The sequence below is a fragment of the Artemia sp. Qi Xiang Cuo genome, chromosome 21 (assembly GCF_049724085.1).
Source record: "Artemia sp. Qi Xiang Cuo chromosome 21, ASM4972408v1, whole genome shotgun sequence".
Taxonomy (NCBI): Eukaryota; Metazoa; Arthropoda; class Branchiopoda; order Anostraca; family Artemiidae; genus Artemia; species Artemia sp. Qi Xiang Cuo.
The window spans coordinates 24936759-24954113 of NC_142814.1; the positions used below are offsets into that span (position 1 = coordinate 24936759).

General features: G+C 34.5%; 1 protein-coding gene across 1 annotated transcript in view; it reads left to right on the forward strand.

Annotated features, from left to right (window-relative positions):
• pum (pumilio) overlaps positions 1-17355 on the forward strand; it is a 116966-nt gene that overhangs the window by 18756 nt on the left and 80855 nt on the right. Inside the window, exon 3 of the mRNA XM_089106858.1 lies at positions 14784-14980. Within this exon, the coding sequence (XP_088962984.1) occupies positions 14784-14980 (197 nt within the window). The remainder of the gene's footprint in view (positions 1-14783; positions 14981-17355) is intronic.

Consider the following 17355-nt stretch of genomic DNA (forward strand, 5'->3'; position numbering starts at 1 on the left):
GAAAAAATAATAAATAATACATTGTGCCAACATCGTTCTTATATTCCTCCTGGGCATAACTACAAAACCCTTGCCCTAAGGGTCATGGGAGAGTAACCTCCTCAAAAAGCATATTTTCTCTCTGGAAATCAATTACTCTGAACAAAATGGCTATCTTAAAATTTTAATTGGATGTGTTTGGGGAAACGTTGGGCGTGGAAGGTGTGTTAGCTGCCTTCCAATCACTTTCGACTATTAAAAAGGGTATTAGTTATTCCAATTTTCAATCGAATGAGTCCTTTTCGAAGTTTCTACGACAACTCTTTCGATACGAATTGCCCTAGTATGAAAAAAAAAATACATTGTAACAACATTGTTCTTTACTTAGACAGCTCGATTGCGCTGCCTATGACAACATCCTGAATTACCTAATGCTCTTTTACCTACCTCTTTTCATCCGAAAAATCACAAAGCAAAATGAACAGAATTTTAAAGTGGAAGGTAGAATTTTTGTTTCAAGAAAAATTTTTTCTTCTCCATCCTATGAACCGATATATATGGCGAGCCCAAGAGGACAGTATTTATTTTTAAGAAACAGATTAGCCGGGATGACGGTTGAAGCCCGGAGGTCGATCTCGATAACCAATAAAGAGGAAAAAAAAAAAAAAAAAAAAAGCGGCGGCGGTATTAGTGACGCCGCCGCTGATAGAATCAGCGGCGGCGTCAGCGCGGTGATGCAAGCTCGGCGGCGCGCCGCCGTTTTTTTTTCGGCGGCGCACCGCCGACTTTTTGACGCGGCTTCGGGGTCTAAATAGAAATAGCTCCGTATATAAGGGGTGCTACTCCCTCCTCAACCCGTCCCCCCGCTCTTTGCGCTCCCCTAGAAATAATTATGTATTTATCTGATGTCTCAATGAGAGATGGAAAGTTTTAGCATTAAAATGCGCCCTTTGAGGTATCTATATCCCTCCCTAACTACAAAACAATCAAAGAACCCCATTGTAGAAGTTCAAGTGCCTTTTTTGTAATTTGTTTGTAAGTTTTGTAATTTGTACCGTCCTTACAGATGGGGGAGTTTTCTACGGGGGGGGGGGGATTTTCAGTACGGAGAAAATTTTTGGGAATAATTTCCTTTTAGTGGGCATGTTTTCCCAAGGGGGATATTTTCTGGGGAGTATTTTCCACCGAGGGTATGGAGGTATACGCCTAGAACCGTCTAATAGTAGCAGTTTATTTTGAAGGGACAAGTTTTCCAATAATTTAAAATCTAAATTTCCAATCGGTAGCAACGTCACCCACATTGGGTCAAAATTGTGATTCAGTGCTACAATATGACAGGAAAGTTTTTTGTTTGACAGATCTACTTTTTTTTTAGGGTTTTTGCTATTTTTAGCCCAAATCACTCTTTATATACAGTTCGTTACCATGAACTGTTTGATTTCAATCTGCAGCAAATGGTGGGATAGGCAGGACGTTGCAATATTTGGTTCAATGCTGTGAACCATTGACCAACATATTTTACCAAATAAATGTGTAGTTTTGTCCATTCTTTAAAGATGCTGAGTCATAATTTTTCCTGAAAAGATACTAATTTGGATATGTGGAAACTTCTTGTATAAAGTTCTTGATATCTCCTTTGATCAGCATGTATTTGATCAGCCACTAAAAAAGTGTTCGTCTCCTACGCAAACAACTATGAAAGATTTCCATTTTGAATGTTTAACCCACAGTTTATATAATTAGCAGTCTGATCATTCTCCATCTCACCCATTATAAAAACCCGGACCGGGGTGCGAGTGCTCCGGAGAACGTTTTTGCAGATATAAACATAAGCGAAGTCAGATCTTTTCACGGGTTGATTAAATAAATAAAAACAAGTTTTTTAAACTGAAAATAAGGAGCGACAATAAAACTTAAAACGAACAGAAATTATTCCGTATATGAAAAGGACTGTCCCCTCCTCAACGCCTCACTCTTAACGCTAAAGTATATTATTGTTTAAAAAAATAAAGTTGTGAGACAGAGTCAAACTTTAGCGTAAAGAGCGGGCCGTTGAGGAGGGGACAGCCCCTTTCATATACGGAAGAATTTCTGTTCGTTTTAAGTTTTAATGTCGCTCCTTACTTTCAGTTAAAAAAACTAGTTTTTTTTAGTTAATTTCTGATCGTTTTTTAGTTAATGCAGCTTTTATTTGCATAAAAATTTTACTTTTCTTTTGCTAAATGGATGTCTTTACAAATTAACTTACGTAACTAACTTCTATATTCGTATATTTTTCTTCTGGCAAAAAATACAAAGTTGCAGATTTTTGCAGATATGAGCTTGAAACCTATGTAATAGGGTTTTCTTATATGCTGAATCTGACGGTGTGATTTTCATTAAAATTCTTTCACTTGTAGGGGATGTTTCCCCCCTCTTTAAAAAATCGAGTAAATTTTCTCAGGCTCGTAGCCTTTGATGAGTAATACTAAACTTAATAAAATTTATATATTTAGAATCAGCATTATAAGCACATTCTTTTGATACATTTATTGACTTCAAAATTCCGTTTTTAAAAGTTTCGATTACTATTGAGCCGTATCGCTTGTTTTTTATTGTTTTTTTTTTATGTATATGAGGGGGTTCTCCCCTTAGTCAATACCACGCTCTTTACGTTAAAAGTTTAAAAAAAATTTGATTTACAAACCCCTGAATCACAAAGGCCGTTCAATTAGAATAGATAGCTCTTTTGAAAGCACTAAAAAAACTGTAGCGTAAAGAGCGAGGTATTGACTTGGGGGAGAACCCCCTCACATACGTTATAATTTCTGTTGGTTTTAAGTTCTAATATTACTTCTTACATTTCAGTTGAAAAAACTTGTTTTTTTTATTTAATTTCTGATCGTTTTTTAAATAATGCTTGGAAATCTGGCGCCCCTTCATAGAAATGTCCCTTACCCCAAAGAAACATCCTCCACGGAAATATTCTCAAGAGTAACCCCCTCCTCTAGCCCCCCGCCTCCAGAAAAAATCCTTCCTGAAAATGGTTGTATACTTCCCAATAACCAATAAATAATGCTGGCAAGTCCTGCACCCCCTTCATGGCAATTTCCGTTCCCCCATGAAAACTTCCTTCATGAACAGATCCTCCAACATAACCACCGACCCACCCTTCCCTCCCACTACCAGAAAAAAACCTCCTGAAAACTTCTGTATACTTCCCAATAACCAATACTATATGTTAACATTATATATATATATATATATATATATATATATATATATATATATATATATATATATATATATATATATATATATATATATATATATATATATATAATATATACTACGAAAACTTTACGAAAAAGAAAGTTTTTTTTTATGAAAAGTAAAGGCCATATTAAACTTAAGATCAGTAGAAATAGAAGCCTACAATAATTCAAACTCAAAACGACCAGAAATTATTATTAAAGAATAAAAAAGGAAAGGAGAATAATTGGTATGGCGGTAACACTGCATATAAATTTATATGAATGTATATTTAGTGGGCTGTAATAATGCAAAAGGTAAATATAACATTGGTTTAAGAATGGAAAGAAAGACAAGGAATAAATTTACGACGATAATCAAGTAAAAAATAAGTTTTTTTTTAACAATGCCATAAAGCGATGACATTTGATTATGATGTTTGGTGCTTCGCATTGATATTTCAGTTTTAAAGTTTTATCAATTTTTTCTCAAAAGGAAATTACGTGGTGGGCATGAATGTAGACTTGCAGCTAAATTAAATATAGTCACTTCCACTTTTCATATCTGTTTATTGATATTGGTTTGATTTTTATTGTCTGTAGTACTGAGGAGCTCATTAAGGAGATAATTAAACACAAGTTTAAAAAAATTTTGCCCCTTTGTTCAAAAAAAGAGATAATCAAATATTTAAACTACTAAAACTAAAATAATTAATTGCTAGTTTATTTTCCTTGATAGGTACGTCTCTCGATTTCCTGATTCTTAAATTTTACTTCGTTATATGCACGAGTTCGCAAAAAAAAATCTAATAAACTGTTCAAGGGTGAAGTCCTCGCAGCCAGTTTCCCAATTCAGGTCTTTGCACTCAAGCCATATTCGATTGATTATTCCCGGTTTCCAGCAAGAATTTATATAATGTTTGAGGAAAATGGAGTCACAGTCTTGCAGAAACGAAACGACACCTAGCGAAGGAGCTGTAAGGCTGGATAAATTCAGGCTTGACTGCTCGTAGGCCTTTTCTGCCATAAAAGAATAAATTTCGTCAAAAACTTCACTATCACCTTGAATAAGCTTTGAAGCACACATCGGACACTTGTGCCAAGTCAGCAGCTTCTTAACAGAAAAACCAATGATATATGTAAACGTGTAAGTTTCTAGGCTGTCAGATACTTCATTGCAGTCTTCATTTTCTTCTTCCAACAGAAGCTTATTACTTTAGTGAGCTGTGGTAAGCCCAGTCAGTTTCACCTGGGGTATGCCACTTTTTTTCTGTGAAAGGAAGTCGACCAAAATATTTCCCTGGTCAGGAATATCGTAGAAAATAAACATCACGACGTGAAAAAAAATGAAACCAGCCAGTGGCGGATCCAGAGAGGGGGGGGGCGAGGGGTGCCCCCCTATAGTAGTCTAAAGTAGCGGAATTTACCTAATTAACGCAAGTTTGCATTAATTAAACTTGCTTCTAACGTAAGTTTATCGGATCAACCTATTTTGCGCCCCTCCCCCTAAAAAAATCCTGGATCCGCCCCTGAAACCATCACACCTACTCCACCAGTTATTAGAAGAAGAAAAAATTCCTTATTTTCACAAATTTCATCAACCCCCCCCCCCCCTTTTTTTATAAAATCCTACATAGGCCGATCAGTTGAGTCCACTGTATGTAAATAATAGATTAAGTCATAATTTGTATATAAATTAATTCATACCTGTGAGATGGGACACTTGCAAACCACTTGACTGGCTCACCAAGTTTTTTTCTGCTTTTGCAATTATGCACTTGGTAACCATTTCTCAGTGATTGACGAAAACAGACTAATCCGCTAATGCAGAAATAAGTGGGAGGAGCTTTTTGTTCGCAACGAGAACGAAGACCAGAAATGATCTGCGATAAGCTTACTATCTATAAACTGTGGTTTAACTATACTTTTACAATAAGAATGTCGATTCGTATGTGGGCATTTTTGTTGTATAGATACAGAAATTTGTTGTATAGAAACCCAAAACGAACAGAAATTAAATAAACAATCATAGCAAAAAACATACAACAAGTAATAATATAAATGAATAAATAGATCTTAAAGCAAGTAATGCTTAGATTGAATATGAAAATCAAGCTTAAAACGAAAACAAATATTTTTCTATTAAAGTATAAATGAAACTTAAAACGAACAGAAATTATATAAACAATCAATGCGAACAAACATACAATATATATTAATGTAAATGAATAAATAAATCTTAAAACGAGTGAAACTTTAAAAGAATATGCAAATCAAGTTTGAATCGAATAAAAATAACTACAAACAAGAGTTTGGGTATTGCCACACTGCTGAAGCCTAAAACCTACTGCGTCATTGGCGCTTTACTGAAAACAATTCTTTGAAATGTTTTCACTTTTGTAACTTTAAGAAATCAAAAATTAATTAAGATTTTAGGAAATAAATATCAGCATATGTGTATTAAATTAACAATGCACATTTTTTTCAGTAAACTCATTTGAATTTTTTTCAGTAAAGTACAAATTATATTCTAGCTTTTAGAAAGCATAGGGGTTTTGAACTCTACTCATTAATTTATGCTCGTTTTGATTTTGACTCTGCTATTTATTTAAATTTTTGTTCTGTTTTGTGTTTCATTTATTTATTGATACTGATATGGGGTAGTTTTATACTTGGTAGATTATATGATAGTTCAGACACCAGGGGTTGAAAATGTGAATTATTCCATGACGGAATGGGGCTTCAAAGAGAATTAGCCTACCCTCCATCCCCTAAATTGACCATACGGATTCAAAAATACCAATGGCACTTGCTTGCGAGTGGTGGAACACTCCGAGACTTGACATTTTATTATATTTTGGTGTTTCATGCAAGAAAATGTATGTTCCACAAAGTTTGAGGTGCAGTTTTCCGCTCAAATAGAAATGCCTAGAAGCCATAGAATGTTTTCATAACAAACTAACACGATTAGTTAAAAAAAATGGCAAAACTATATGAGTCTTGAACAGTCTTGGAAAGTATAAACAAAATCAAATTGAATATTAGATATATGATGATATTAATTGTTGAAAGAAAGATCCATCAGTTCAAGATTTTTTTTCACTGTAATTTTTATTTTCATTTTCAATGCTGTAAGAACTGGAAAATAATAAATTTGTAATATACGAGTAATTCGTTTTCAGTGAAGCACCAATGACGCAGAAGGCTTTAGGTTTTTACTGTTAAAGAAGGGGGCAGTATCCAAATTTTGTTGTAGTGAAACTATATTTGCCTTGACCAATCTTGAAAAGAACTAGCAAATTAAACTGAATATTTGATGCATAATGATATTAATTGGTAAATGCTCATCGGTTCAAAATTTCCAGTAATTTATTCTTTTTTTTCGAAATTAACTACAAACGAAAACATTTGTAATATAATTCGTTTTTAGTAAAGTACCAATGACGCAGTAGGTTTTAGGCTTCTGCAGTGAGGTGATACCCAAACTCTTGTTTGTAGTTATTATTATTCGATTCAAACTTGATTTGCATATTCTTTTTAAGTTTCACTCGTTTTAATATTTATTTATTCATTTACATTAATATATATTGTATGTTTGTTCGTATTGATTGTTTATTTAATTTCTGTTCGTTTTATGTTTCATTTATACTTTAATATTAAAACATTTGTTATCGTTTTAAGCTTGATTTTCATATTCAATCCAAGCATTACTCGCTTTAATATCCATTTATTCATTTATATTATTACTTGTTGTATGTTTTTTGCTATGATTGTTTATTTAATTTCTGTTCGTTTTGGGTTTCATTTATTCTTTAATAGTAATTTCTGGTCGTTTTGAGTTTGAATTTTAACATGTATTCGTATCAACTGATCTTAAGTTTAAAATGGCCTTTACTTTTATTTGAAAAACTTATTTTTAGGAAAGTTTTTTTAAATTAATTATTGTTCGTTTTTTATTGCAAAAAGTTTCGGGTTTTATGTCATGGAGGGGGGGGGTAATTACTGTCCGATTATTCTTGACTTTAAATAACAGATCTAGAACTTTCAATTTAAATCGAATGAGGCTTTTTTTAAAGTCTAAACGATTACCTCTTTGATAAAAACCTTATATATGAACAATAGACAGTTTGCATAACTTGTGGACAGTGATTGACACCAATGAAGTGATTGAAAAAATAGCTCCAATAAGGGGGTTTAGACCATTTCGCTTGCTGACACAAAGGGATCACGACTGTTTGGAATTGACCTTAATAGGATTTTGTGTGCCAAAGCAATTTTGCATCTATCACAGAGTATGTATTTTAACCTTATAATTGGATAATTATAATAGATTTCCTATGTGTTCTTCCAATACAAAGCCCCTTCCCATAAGTTATAAACCCCCCTTAATAAGTTATGCCCCAGGGCTTAACTTAAAACGCCTACCCGGACCCTGGTGGGCTGTGTCGACACTGGAGTTTTTTGTTATCAGAACTTTGAACTATTTTAACAAAATGTCTATCTCAAAATTTTTATCTGGTGCATTTATGGCTTGGAGGAGGGGGGGGGGGCTAGTTACCCTCCAATCTCTTTCGACTCTTAAAAAGTGAACAAGAACTTTCAATTCTCAGTCAAATGAGCCCTCTCTAAAGTCTATACGAGCATCCCTTCCTTAAGAAATAATTGGAAGGATTCGGATAGTTGCCCTCCAATCACTTTCGACTATTAAAAAGGGCACTAGCCCTTTGAATTTCCAATCGAATGAGCCTTTTTTGTAGTTTTTGCGACAACGCCTTATATAAAAACCTTATATACCCCCAGGGCATAACTTAAAACCCTTGTCCAAAGGGTTGTGGGGGATTGTCCTCCTCAAAAACGTATTTTCTATCTGGAAATCAACTACGTTGAACAAAACGGCTATCTCAAAATTTTGATTGAATGTGTTTGGGGAAATGGTGGGTGTCGGAGGGGGGCTAGTTGCCCTCCAATCACTTTTGACTATTAAAAAGGGCACAATCCCTTTGAACTTCTAATCGAATGAACCTTTTTTGAAGTTTCTAAGACAATGCCTTCTATAAAATCCTTATATTCCCCTAGGGCTTATCTTAAAACCCTTGTCCTGAGGTTTGGGGGGGAGTATCCTCCTCAAAAACATAGTTTCTATTCTATCTGGAAATCAACTATATATATATATATATATATATATATATATATATATATATATATATATATATATATATATATATATATATATATATATATATATATATATATATATAAAATATGCTCCAAAATCTCTGTATAAAAGATACTGAGACATTTATTGTTTTACCAGTCATGGCCCGACTTCCATACTCACTATGAAGTAAATACGCTTCTAAAAATACAACCAACAGATAAAATTCTTAAGAAGAACTTTTCGAAATCTTAACTCGCGTCAAAAGAAATGAGGCGTACCTTGAGTAGGGCTCATGATGAATAAGGAAGCTGCTGAGTCTTGTTTAGGCTGGGAAGGTATTGATAATAGAATACTAATTGCTAATTTTATGACTAGAAAGTTCAGGGTATCAGTTATAGTAGTATACGCCCCTGTAGAACAGACTGACAGAGATACTAGTGACTCAGATGAATTTTACTTACAGTTACAGGAGCAACTAGACAAGGTCCCAAGTAGAAACATTATGTTATTACTGGGAGATTTTAACGCCCAGGTTGGTAGAAATAGGGATAGATGGTATCCCAGCTTAGGTAAATTTGGTGTAGGAAAAGAAAACAGTAATCGATACAGACTTTTGCAATTTTGTAGGTATAACAATCTAGTTATAACCAATACGGTGTTTGATCATAAAATGGCTCATAAGTTAACATGGTATTCCGGTGATGGTAAGATAGCAAACCTTATTGATTATGTTATAGTAAACCGAAGACTGGCAGGATCAATACAAGATACTAGGGTATATAGGAGTGCTGTTATTGATGTTAAAAGTAAAGATCACCATCTAGTAGTGTCAAGGGTTAATTTAAAGCTGAAATACCGGAAGGATAACTACCTCCTGGGAAATTATGATGTTAGTAGACTCCAGGATGAGAATTTGAGAGAAACTTTCCAGGAACAGTTGAATGCTAAACTTGAGAGTTTAAAATTTGATAATGTGGAAGATGGTTGGAATAATTTTATAAAAATATTTTGTGAAGTTGCCGAAGGTGTATTAGGAAAGAAAGCTAGAACTGCAGCTAAGAATATTAGTGAAAAAGCTTTATGTTTAATAGAAAGGAGAAAGGACTTGTACAAGAATCATCTGAGTGATAGATCGTATGAAAACAAAAGAAATGTAAAGAAAGTGGAGAAATAATTAAAATATGAACTAAGGAGGTGTGAAGTGGAGGCCATGGATAAAATTGCCGAGGATCTGGAAGATGCAGCTAGACGGCATAATGGTAAAATATTGTACTGGCACGTTAACAAATTGAGAGGGATTAGTCAATCCGGACTTGTCCCAGTTAAAGATAGGAATGGAGTGGCAATTAGCGATAAGGAAAAAACTAAAGCGAGATGGGCCGAACATTTTTAGAACTTGCTTAACCGAGATAGAGTTGCAGGAATAAATATAGAGGAAAATTAAAAAGTTTGTGATACTTTGGATGTTAAGCAAGTTTTGTTTTTTGAGGAGGAGGTAGTGATAGTACTAAAAGTATTAAAAAATAAGAAGGCTCTAGGTGCTAATGAGGTGGTAAATGAGTTTCTTAAATATGGTGGCTCTGAGGTTAGAAATAAGCTACTGAAGATTATGAATATAATTTTTGAAAAAGGGGAAGTACCTAATGATTTTAGGAAAACCTTAATTAAGCCACTGTATAAGAAAGGTGATAAAAGTGAGTGTGGTAATTATCGAGGCATTAGTCTGGTCTCTGTAGGTAGCAAAATACTTAGTAATATGATACTTTTTAGACTGAGAGATGCCGTAGACAAAGTTTTAAGAGAAGAGCAGTGCGGTTTTAGTAAAGGTAGATGATGTGTCAACCAACTTTTCACTCTTGGGCTAATAATGGAGAGGTGCCAGAGCTTTCAAACACCTTTGGTCCTCAGTCTTATAGATTATGAGTAAGAGTTCATTTCTGTTGATAAACGAGCTTTAGTAAATGTCTTATCCTTGTATGGTATACCAGATAAATACTTTAAAGTTATTAGTGCTATGTACGAGAATAACACTGGTGCAGTTAAGGTAGGAAATAAGGTTAGCAGCTGGTTTCGTGTTAAATAAGGAGTTAAGCAGGGTTGTGTTCTACCCCTTTTTATATGGATTACTTTGATGAGCTTTGTCTTAAGGAGCACAGGAAATGCAATGCGAAACCACGGAATCAAATGGGGAGGAAAAAGTCTCTTGGACTTGGATTATGCTGATGATTTAAGCATCTTAGATGAAAGTGTAGGAAAAATGAATGAAGTTTTAGAGGTTTTGCGAGTTGAGGGGGCTAGTATAGGTTTGACAATTAATGTTAGGAAGATTAAATCACAAAGGCTAGGAATAAGTGAAGATGAAAAGATGACGTTGGGTAATGAAAAGATTGATCAGGTGGGCAGTTTCACTTACCTTGGTAGTATTATTAGTATAAGATGGTGGGAACAGTGAAGATGTTAAAAATAGAATAGCCAAGGATCAGGGTGTTTTTTCACAGTTAAAAAAAAAAGTTTGGAAGAATAGGAAGATGAGTCTGCAAACCAAGATTATAATATTAGAAGCTACAGTGATGACAGTAGTCAAATATGCGTCTGAAGCATGGACGCTCCGAAAAGCGGATAAAGATTTGCTAGATGTTTTCCAGAGAAATTGCTTAAGGATTGTTCTGAGTACCTGGCTGACTGACCTTATTTCAAATATAAGGCTGTACGAAAAATGTGGTTCAATACCGCTCTCTAGGGCTATAATGAAAGAAAGGTTGAGGTGGTTAGGGCACGTTGTGCGGATGAAGGATGACAGATTGCCGAAGATTGTTCTTTTCGGCCAACTATCTAGGGCTAAACGGAAAGCAGGTCGTCCCTGTCTGGGGTGGAAGGACTTCATAAAGAAAGATTTAAAGGAAATAGGAACTTCGTGGGCGGGTGTAAAAAGGGAGGCTTGGAATAGATTGGGGTGGAGGAGGATCGTGCGTAGCTGTGTTGGCCTCAGGCGGCTTGGTGCGGCGGTGAGTTGTTATAGGCCTATATATATATATATATATATATATATATATATATATATATATATATATATTATATTTATATTTATATATCAAAGCGGCATTATGGCTGCTCAGGCGAAAGTACGACACCCCTGTATGGGGTGAGGAGAGATCATAAGAAAGTATCCAAAGGAAAGGGGAACTTCGTGGGAGAAGTAAATCGGGAAGCTTAGAACAGGTAGAGATAGGAGATAGAGGAGGAGCATGCCTAGCTGTATTTTTCTCACCCGAACTGGTGTTCAAGCGAGTTTTTCATAGTAGTAGTAAGTCTATATCAAACTGAGGCTGCACTGAAAATATTTGGTATTTTATGCCTAATTTTGTCAATAAAAAATTTGCATGAATTGGAAGCTTTCTGCATGACTATATCCGATTGTACATTTATTACTGGGTAGTTAGGAAATGTTTTATCTGTTTGCTATGAAATTATAAACTTAATTAGGATCGAATATTCAAATGTACCTGTAAACGAAATGTTCCATCTTTACGGGCCTAGGAGGTCTTCTGACCATAGGCTGACCTGTATGTCATTGATCTCAGACTTTGTAGGCCTTTTCTATACTTGTTTTTCTTTTTTAACTGCAATTTGTTACTTTTTATGTGCCTTGCTTAAATACCGCTTCAAAATGATTTAAAAAAGAAAAAGAATGCCTGCTGTCTTATCTTAGAAAAAAAAAATGCAAAACACACATAAACCGGATTTGGGTTGATCATTATTTTAATGAAGCTGTCTATCGTATCAAACTGAGATACCTTTTATTTTTGCGCAATTCTTAAAGAGCCTTCCTAGAGCCTTTCTCGCGCAATCCTAGGCACGGTATAGCTAGGTTTTTTTTTTAAGAATTCAGGTCAGTCGAATTCTTAACCATTCTCGTCAGTAGAAAAAATGTAATAAGCCAACGGTTGTTCTATATAAAAGATTAAAAATATTTCAGAGTCACCTTGAATGTATCTTACTTGGTTTGAAAATTTCAAGTCGTTTCTTAGTGAGTTACGGCTCTTCTTCAGAGGGGACGCGCTAGCATTGCTGCACTGCCATGCGGTTTCTATTTACTATTATTACTTTTACAATTATCTTCTTGTCCCCTTATCGCTTTGTTTATAAGGCGTGTTCATTTCAAGAATATAGTCATGGGTGCATCTTCTGGAATTTTCACACTTTCGAAATGATTGCTAAAAACCGTATGGGAAGATGCCCTCAAAAAGAGGATCAGCAGGGCAGATAGAGCCGCGTTTTCGGGCTCAGCGGGTTCGAACACGGGTTTTTCTCGTCTAGTTTCTAGTTTTTCGTCTAGTTTCGTCTACTTTCAGCGGGTTCGAAGCTTTAACCTCGTGTTTGATGCACTAGATGCACTGATGCACAACGCTTGATGCAGTAGACGAGGACAACCCGTGTTTAAAGACGAATTGTTCATGGATCAGCGGGTTTGAACACGGGCTGTTCTCGTCTAGTGCATTATACGTTGTACATCAGTGCATCTAGTTTATCAAACATGGGGTTAAAGCTTCGAACCCGCTGAAACTAGACGAAACTAGACGAAAAAATAGAAACTTGAAACTAGACGAGAACAACCCGTGTTCGAACCCGCTAAGCCTGAAAACGCGGCTTAGATCAGTAAATCAAAGAGGATTGAACCTGGTGATCGTCTGTTTTTGGAAATTATATCGGAAGTTAATTGCCCGAGCTACCTCATAGTCTGGTCTGTCGATAAAAAAGCCAAATTTTATGAATGATATGGTATTTTTCTTGATTTTAGCGCCATACTTTTATTTAAGAAGGGAAGATTAAAGTTGCAAGAAGTTAATATAAATTGTATAAGTATAAAGGTATATGTTCCCTCTAAAACAAGCAATTTTGCGACCAGTCCGCACCCTGTAACTTGTGCCAAAGGACAAGATATTTATATCTTTGGTTTATTTAGTCTCAAGTCTATCCATTCATCGAGCCAGAATTATGATATTCCATACAAACAAATTAAATGTAAATTAGTTTTATTTAAATTCATTTAAATGAAAAGATAACTAGTTTTTGTCCAACTGTTCTCTACTAATGCTACGTCTTCTTATTTTTTTTTCTTCAGATTTTTGTCTAAGATAGAAGAACTGCTGTTCCAAGTTCCTATCTTTTCTAGTTTTAAAAATTAATCCCTAAATCTTGACTCTGATTGGCTAGTCGAGAATTTTATGCTTGAAAATTGAACAATGTTGAACTTGAGAAACTACAGACGGCAACCATAATTGCCACTGTAGTCTTGCGTAATTTTTGTTATCGACAAGTGTGACTGTAATATGGCCTGGGCATAAAATGTCAGTTATGACCTTTAAGTGTGACACCGACCATATATCTTGAACAATAGGCATTGTGCTCATTATCTGGTGATAATGGTCTTTGATTTTTGCATAACTTATTCCTCTGCGCAAAAAAGTACGAGAGGTGCTAAATCATTGAGAGCTTTAAAATTAGAAGTTGTAGTTTCATTACCGGTACTCAAAATTTAAAAGAACTTGAATCATAGCTCTATTAAATAACTAAAAATGGTTCGTTCTTTGAACACATGTCATTTTAGAATTTATTTTTTCATTTCATCTAGATTTTGTAATAGTATTATGCTATTGTCTTTAATAAAGCTCATATTGTTATTAATCTTGATATGCTCACTGCTTTTAATTCGGTTAGTTGTTTAATACGTTAGCGGGTTTATGTGCACAAAGATGTATTTATATTTTTTTCAACCCTTCGTGAGTGTATTTAATACATATTTTATCACACTCGGTCTTAAAAATCTCATGTTAAAAGTTGTTGTATTTTCAACTTGGGTTAAATATAACAATAATTTTCCGTCAGATTTATGTAATGCTATAATTTGATTTCTCTTATTGAGTGAATATTAAAGCCAAGATTTAAGCTATAATTCTTTCTCTTTTTTTTCTATTCAGTCCCTTATCTGTTTTAATTTTTATTTTATTCTTTTCTTGTCTGCAGTTTGCGCTGTATCCTATATGAATGAGGTGCTTTCCATCAGAAAGTAAAAGCCAACCTGACAAAAGTTGAATGCACTGTCGGTTAATGCACCTTAGTTTGACAAATAACTAAGAATTATCTAAGATGGACTTAAAACATTTTGTCTGAGAATGTATCTTGGGCGATCCTTGTGTCTCTTAGAGCGAGCTCTTCTCTAGTAGACCACCCCTCCCTCTTATTTTCTTGGGAATCTAGACTTTAACATTCAGCGCTTTGCATTGAATCAAGTAGTTTCATTCTGAAGCGATGACCACATTTATGCACTGACCTGAAGTTTTTTTAATTTTTTTTTTTTTTTTTTATGGCATTACTACTTTATAACTCAATGTGTATCTTATATTGATCTTTTGAAGGTCCTATGATGCCCCAGTACTATGGCGTACCTTGGGGAATGTATCCTGCAGGAATGATACAAGGTGGTCCTGGTATGGGACTCCCCCCTGGGGCCATGGTCCAAGCTCAACAGGGAAATGCTCAACAAAGAAGACCAATTTCCCCATCCTCTTTGCAGGAAATGGCCGCCGCTGGTGGTCCAACTGGCTTACCACAGGTCTGTATGGAATTTTCTTAAGATAAAATATGTTCTCTACATTTTCGCTTTTTAATATAAATGTTAAAATTTAAAGCATATCGCAATGAATTTCTTATGTAGTCAGCTTTTAGATGGTATTGTATACTATATCATTTGAACAATGAAAAGCAATATTATAAATATATTGTACGCTTTTTTATTGTACACTAAATGTACCTGACCTCTTCTTCCTTAAACCATAGTACCTTATCCTCTTTCTATTTTTTCATTGAAAGTTTTTCATCAATGTACACACTTGATAAAGAACAGTAGTTTATTAAAAACCCTGGAATTTCTGTATATATTTCAGGAGCTTCCTATTTTAACGACAGCGCTCACACAAGCAAAACCAAGTAACTGCAAATTTTTATTCCCCATCATAAGAATATCTTTAAATCTTAAGTAATGTGAAAACTGAAACTGCAATATGTTGAAAAATTACGCGACAATACATAACTACTAAGGTTGATTAACCGTTTTTAGAAAACATTAAGCGAAAATGTTATTGTTTAAAGCAAATGAAAGGTTTTTTAGTTTTTGAGTATTTTGTGAAAAATCCTTTTTAACCCGTTACAGTTGTCCTTGCGCTCCAGCAGTCGTTTTAAAGCTTTGAAGACCAAAGTATAACTTTAACTTGAGAGAAGAGAGGGGGAACAGGAGAGAACCTAATTTTCAGGTCAATCAAAGTTGTCTTGGGAACTAGAAATTTTCAGCCCCTTTGATCTCAAACGGGGGAGACTAAGACGGAGCAACAATTCAATGCAGGTTCAAACAAAAGATATTTCCTGCCGACGTATTAACATATAGAATTGTTGAGAACTAGAAAATATAAGATCAACTAAAAACAATACAGCGAAATTGTGTTTTAAATAAAAATGCAAAGACCAGCAAAAATCTATAATAAAAGTAAAAGAAAAAATCAATAGAAGTTACAAGATCAACAACATAAATGCAGATACAATGATTTTGTTAATTTTTTCACTTGTGTCAGTGGGTTAAGGAAAGACATAACTGCTATCATTGATTTTTTTCCGCCAAATTGCGCACAGAGTAATTTTGCCAAATTGCTCCTTTAAAACTTCTTTCTCCTTGAAATATCTTTGCAGGGTTACCGCCTTCTTCTTTGAAAAAATTTAAGACAAGCCTTGGCTGATACCAACATTAATTTTTAGCAACATTAATTTACATTTAAAACTGAATAGAAAACAGACTTTGGTTATTTTACACGAACGGATTAAAAGTAAAACATGAAAAGCTTATGCCTTTGTTTTTTTTTTAATTGACAGCCGTCTTTTCTATTGCTTCTTTATATTCATAGATTTTGGAATTGGATTGTCAAAATAGGTCTCATATATTAACAAGATGGGCAAACTAACAGCATGTGTATGCTCTTGTATGATTTATTTTAAATAATCTTCGATGATTGGCTTCTGAAATGACTTAAACGGGTGATTCTGACTTGAACCTCCAGAATTTATAATATTCAATTTGGATTCGGACTCACCAAAGATTTGATTGTCTACAAATTAGTTTTCATCACTTGCAATCGAAACAGCAAACTATTTCTTGTGCTCAAGCCTTCGTCAGGTTCGAAAATGACATACCTAGCGAGGGCAATTTTCCTCTTATCACAATATTTGAATAACTTCAAAATATAAGCGATATTGTCAGTCATTATCACTAATCGCTCATACGAGTAGAGACTCTAGAATCTCTCCAAATTACTTCTTTTGCCACTTATATTTCTTCTTTCCTGTGAATATCTGCTGCTGTTTTTACAATATCACTGGATTGGATCCATTTCCAACTTTTAATGCACCATAAACAAAGTTCAATTTCAGCAGAGCAGAAAAACGAAAATGGAGAGACATTTTAAAGAGACTAAAAGATGCATCTTGGTTTTTAGCTGGTCAAAATCTCCCGTTTCGCGGACACAGGGAAGATGTGCTATCAGAAAACAAGGGGTATTTCTTAGAGCTGATTGAACTGTTATCAAAGTATGATCCTGTACTCAGAGAGCACTTGACCAAACGACCAAATATTATCAATCCCTTTTAAGATAAATAACAATTCATTTTAGGATTGTTGCTTTATTTTTTTCTCATTTAATTTGGTATCACTTTAGCACAACTGATCATTTCAATTCCTGGCTATCGCTATCGGTTTAAAAAGGGCAAGTCATGATTACTTTTAATAAACGTAAAAATTAAAGCGCTCCTGATATCATTAGGATTATGAAATTGCTCGTGCTAAAAAAAAAAACTCCAAACACAAACTGGTTTTAAAGCAAACCATCAATAAAAATGAAATTGCTCGTGCAAAAGAAAAACTCCAAACACAAACTGGTTTTAAAG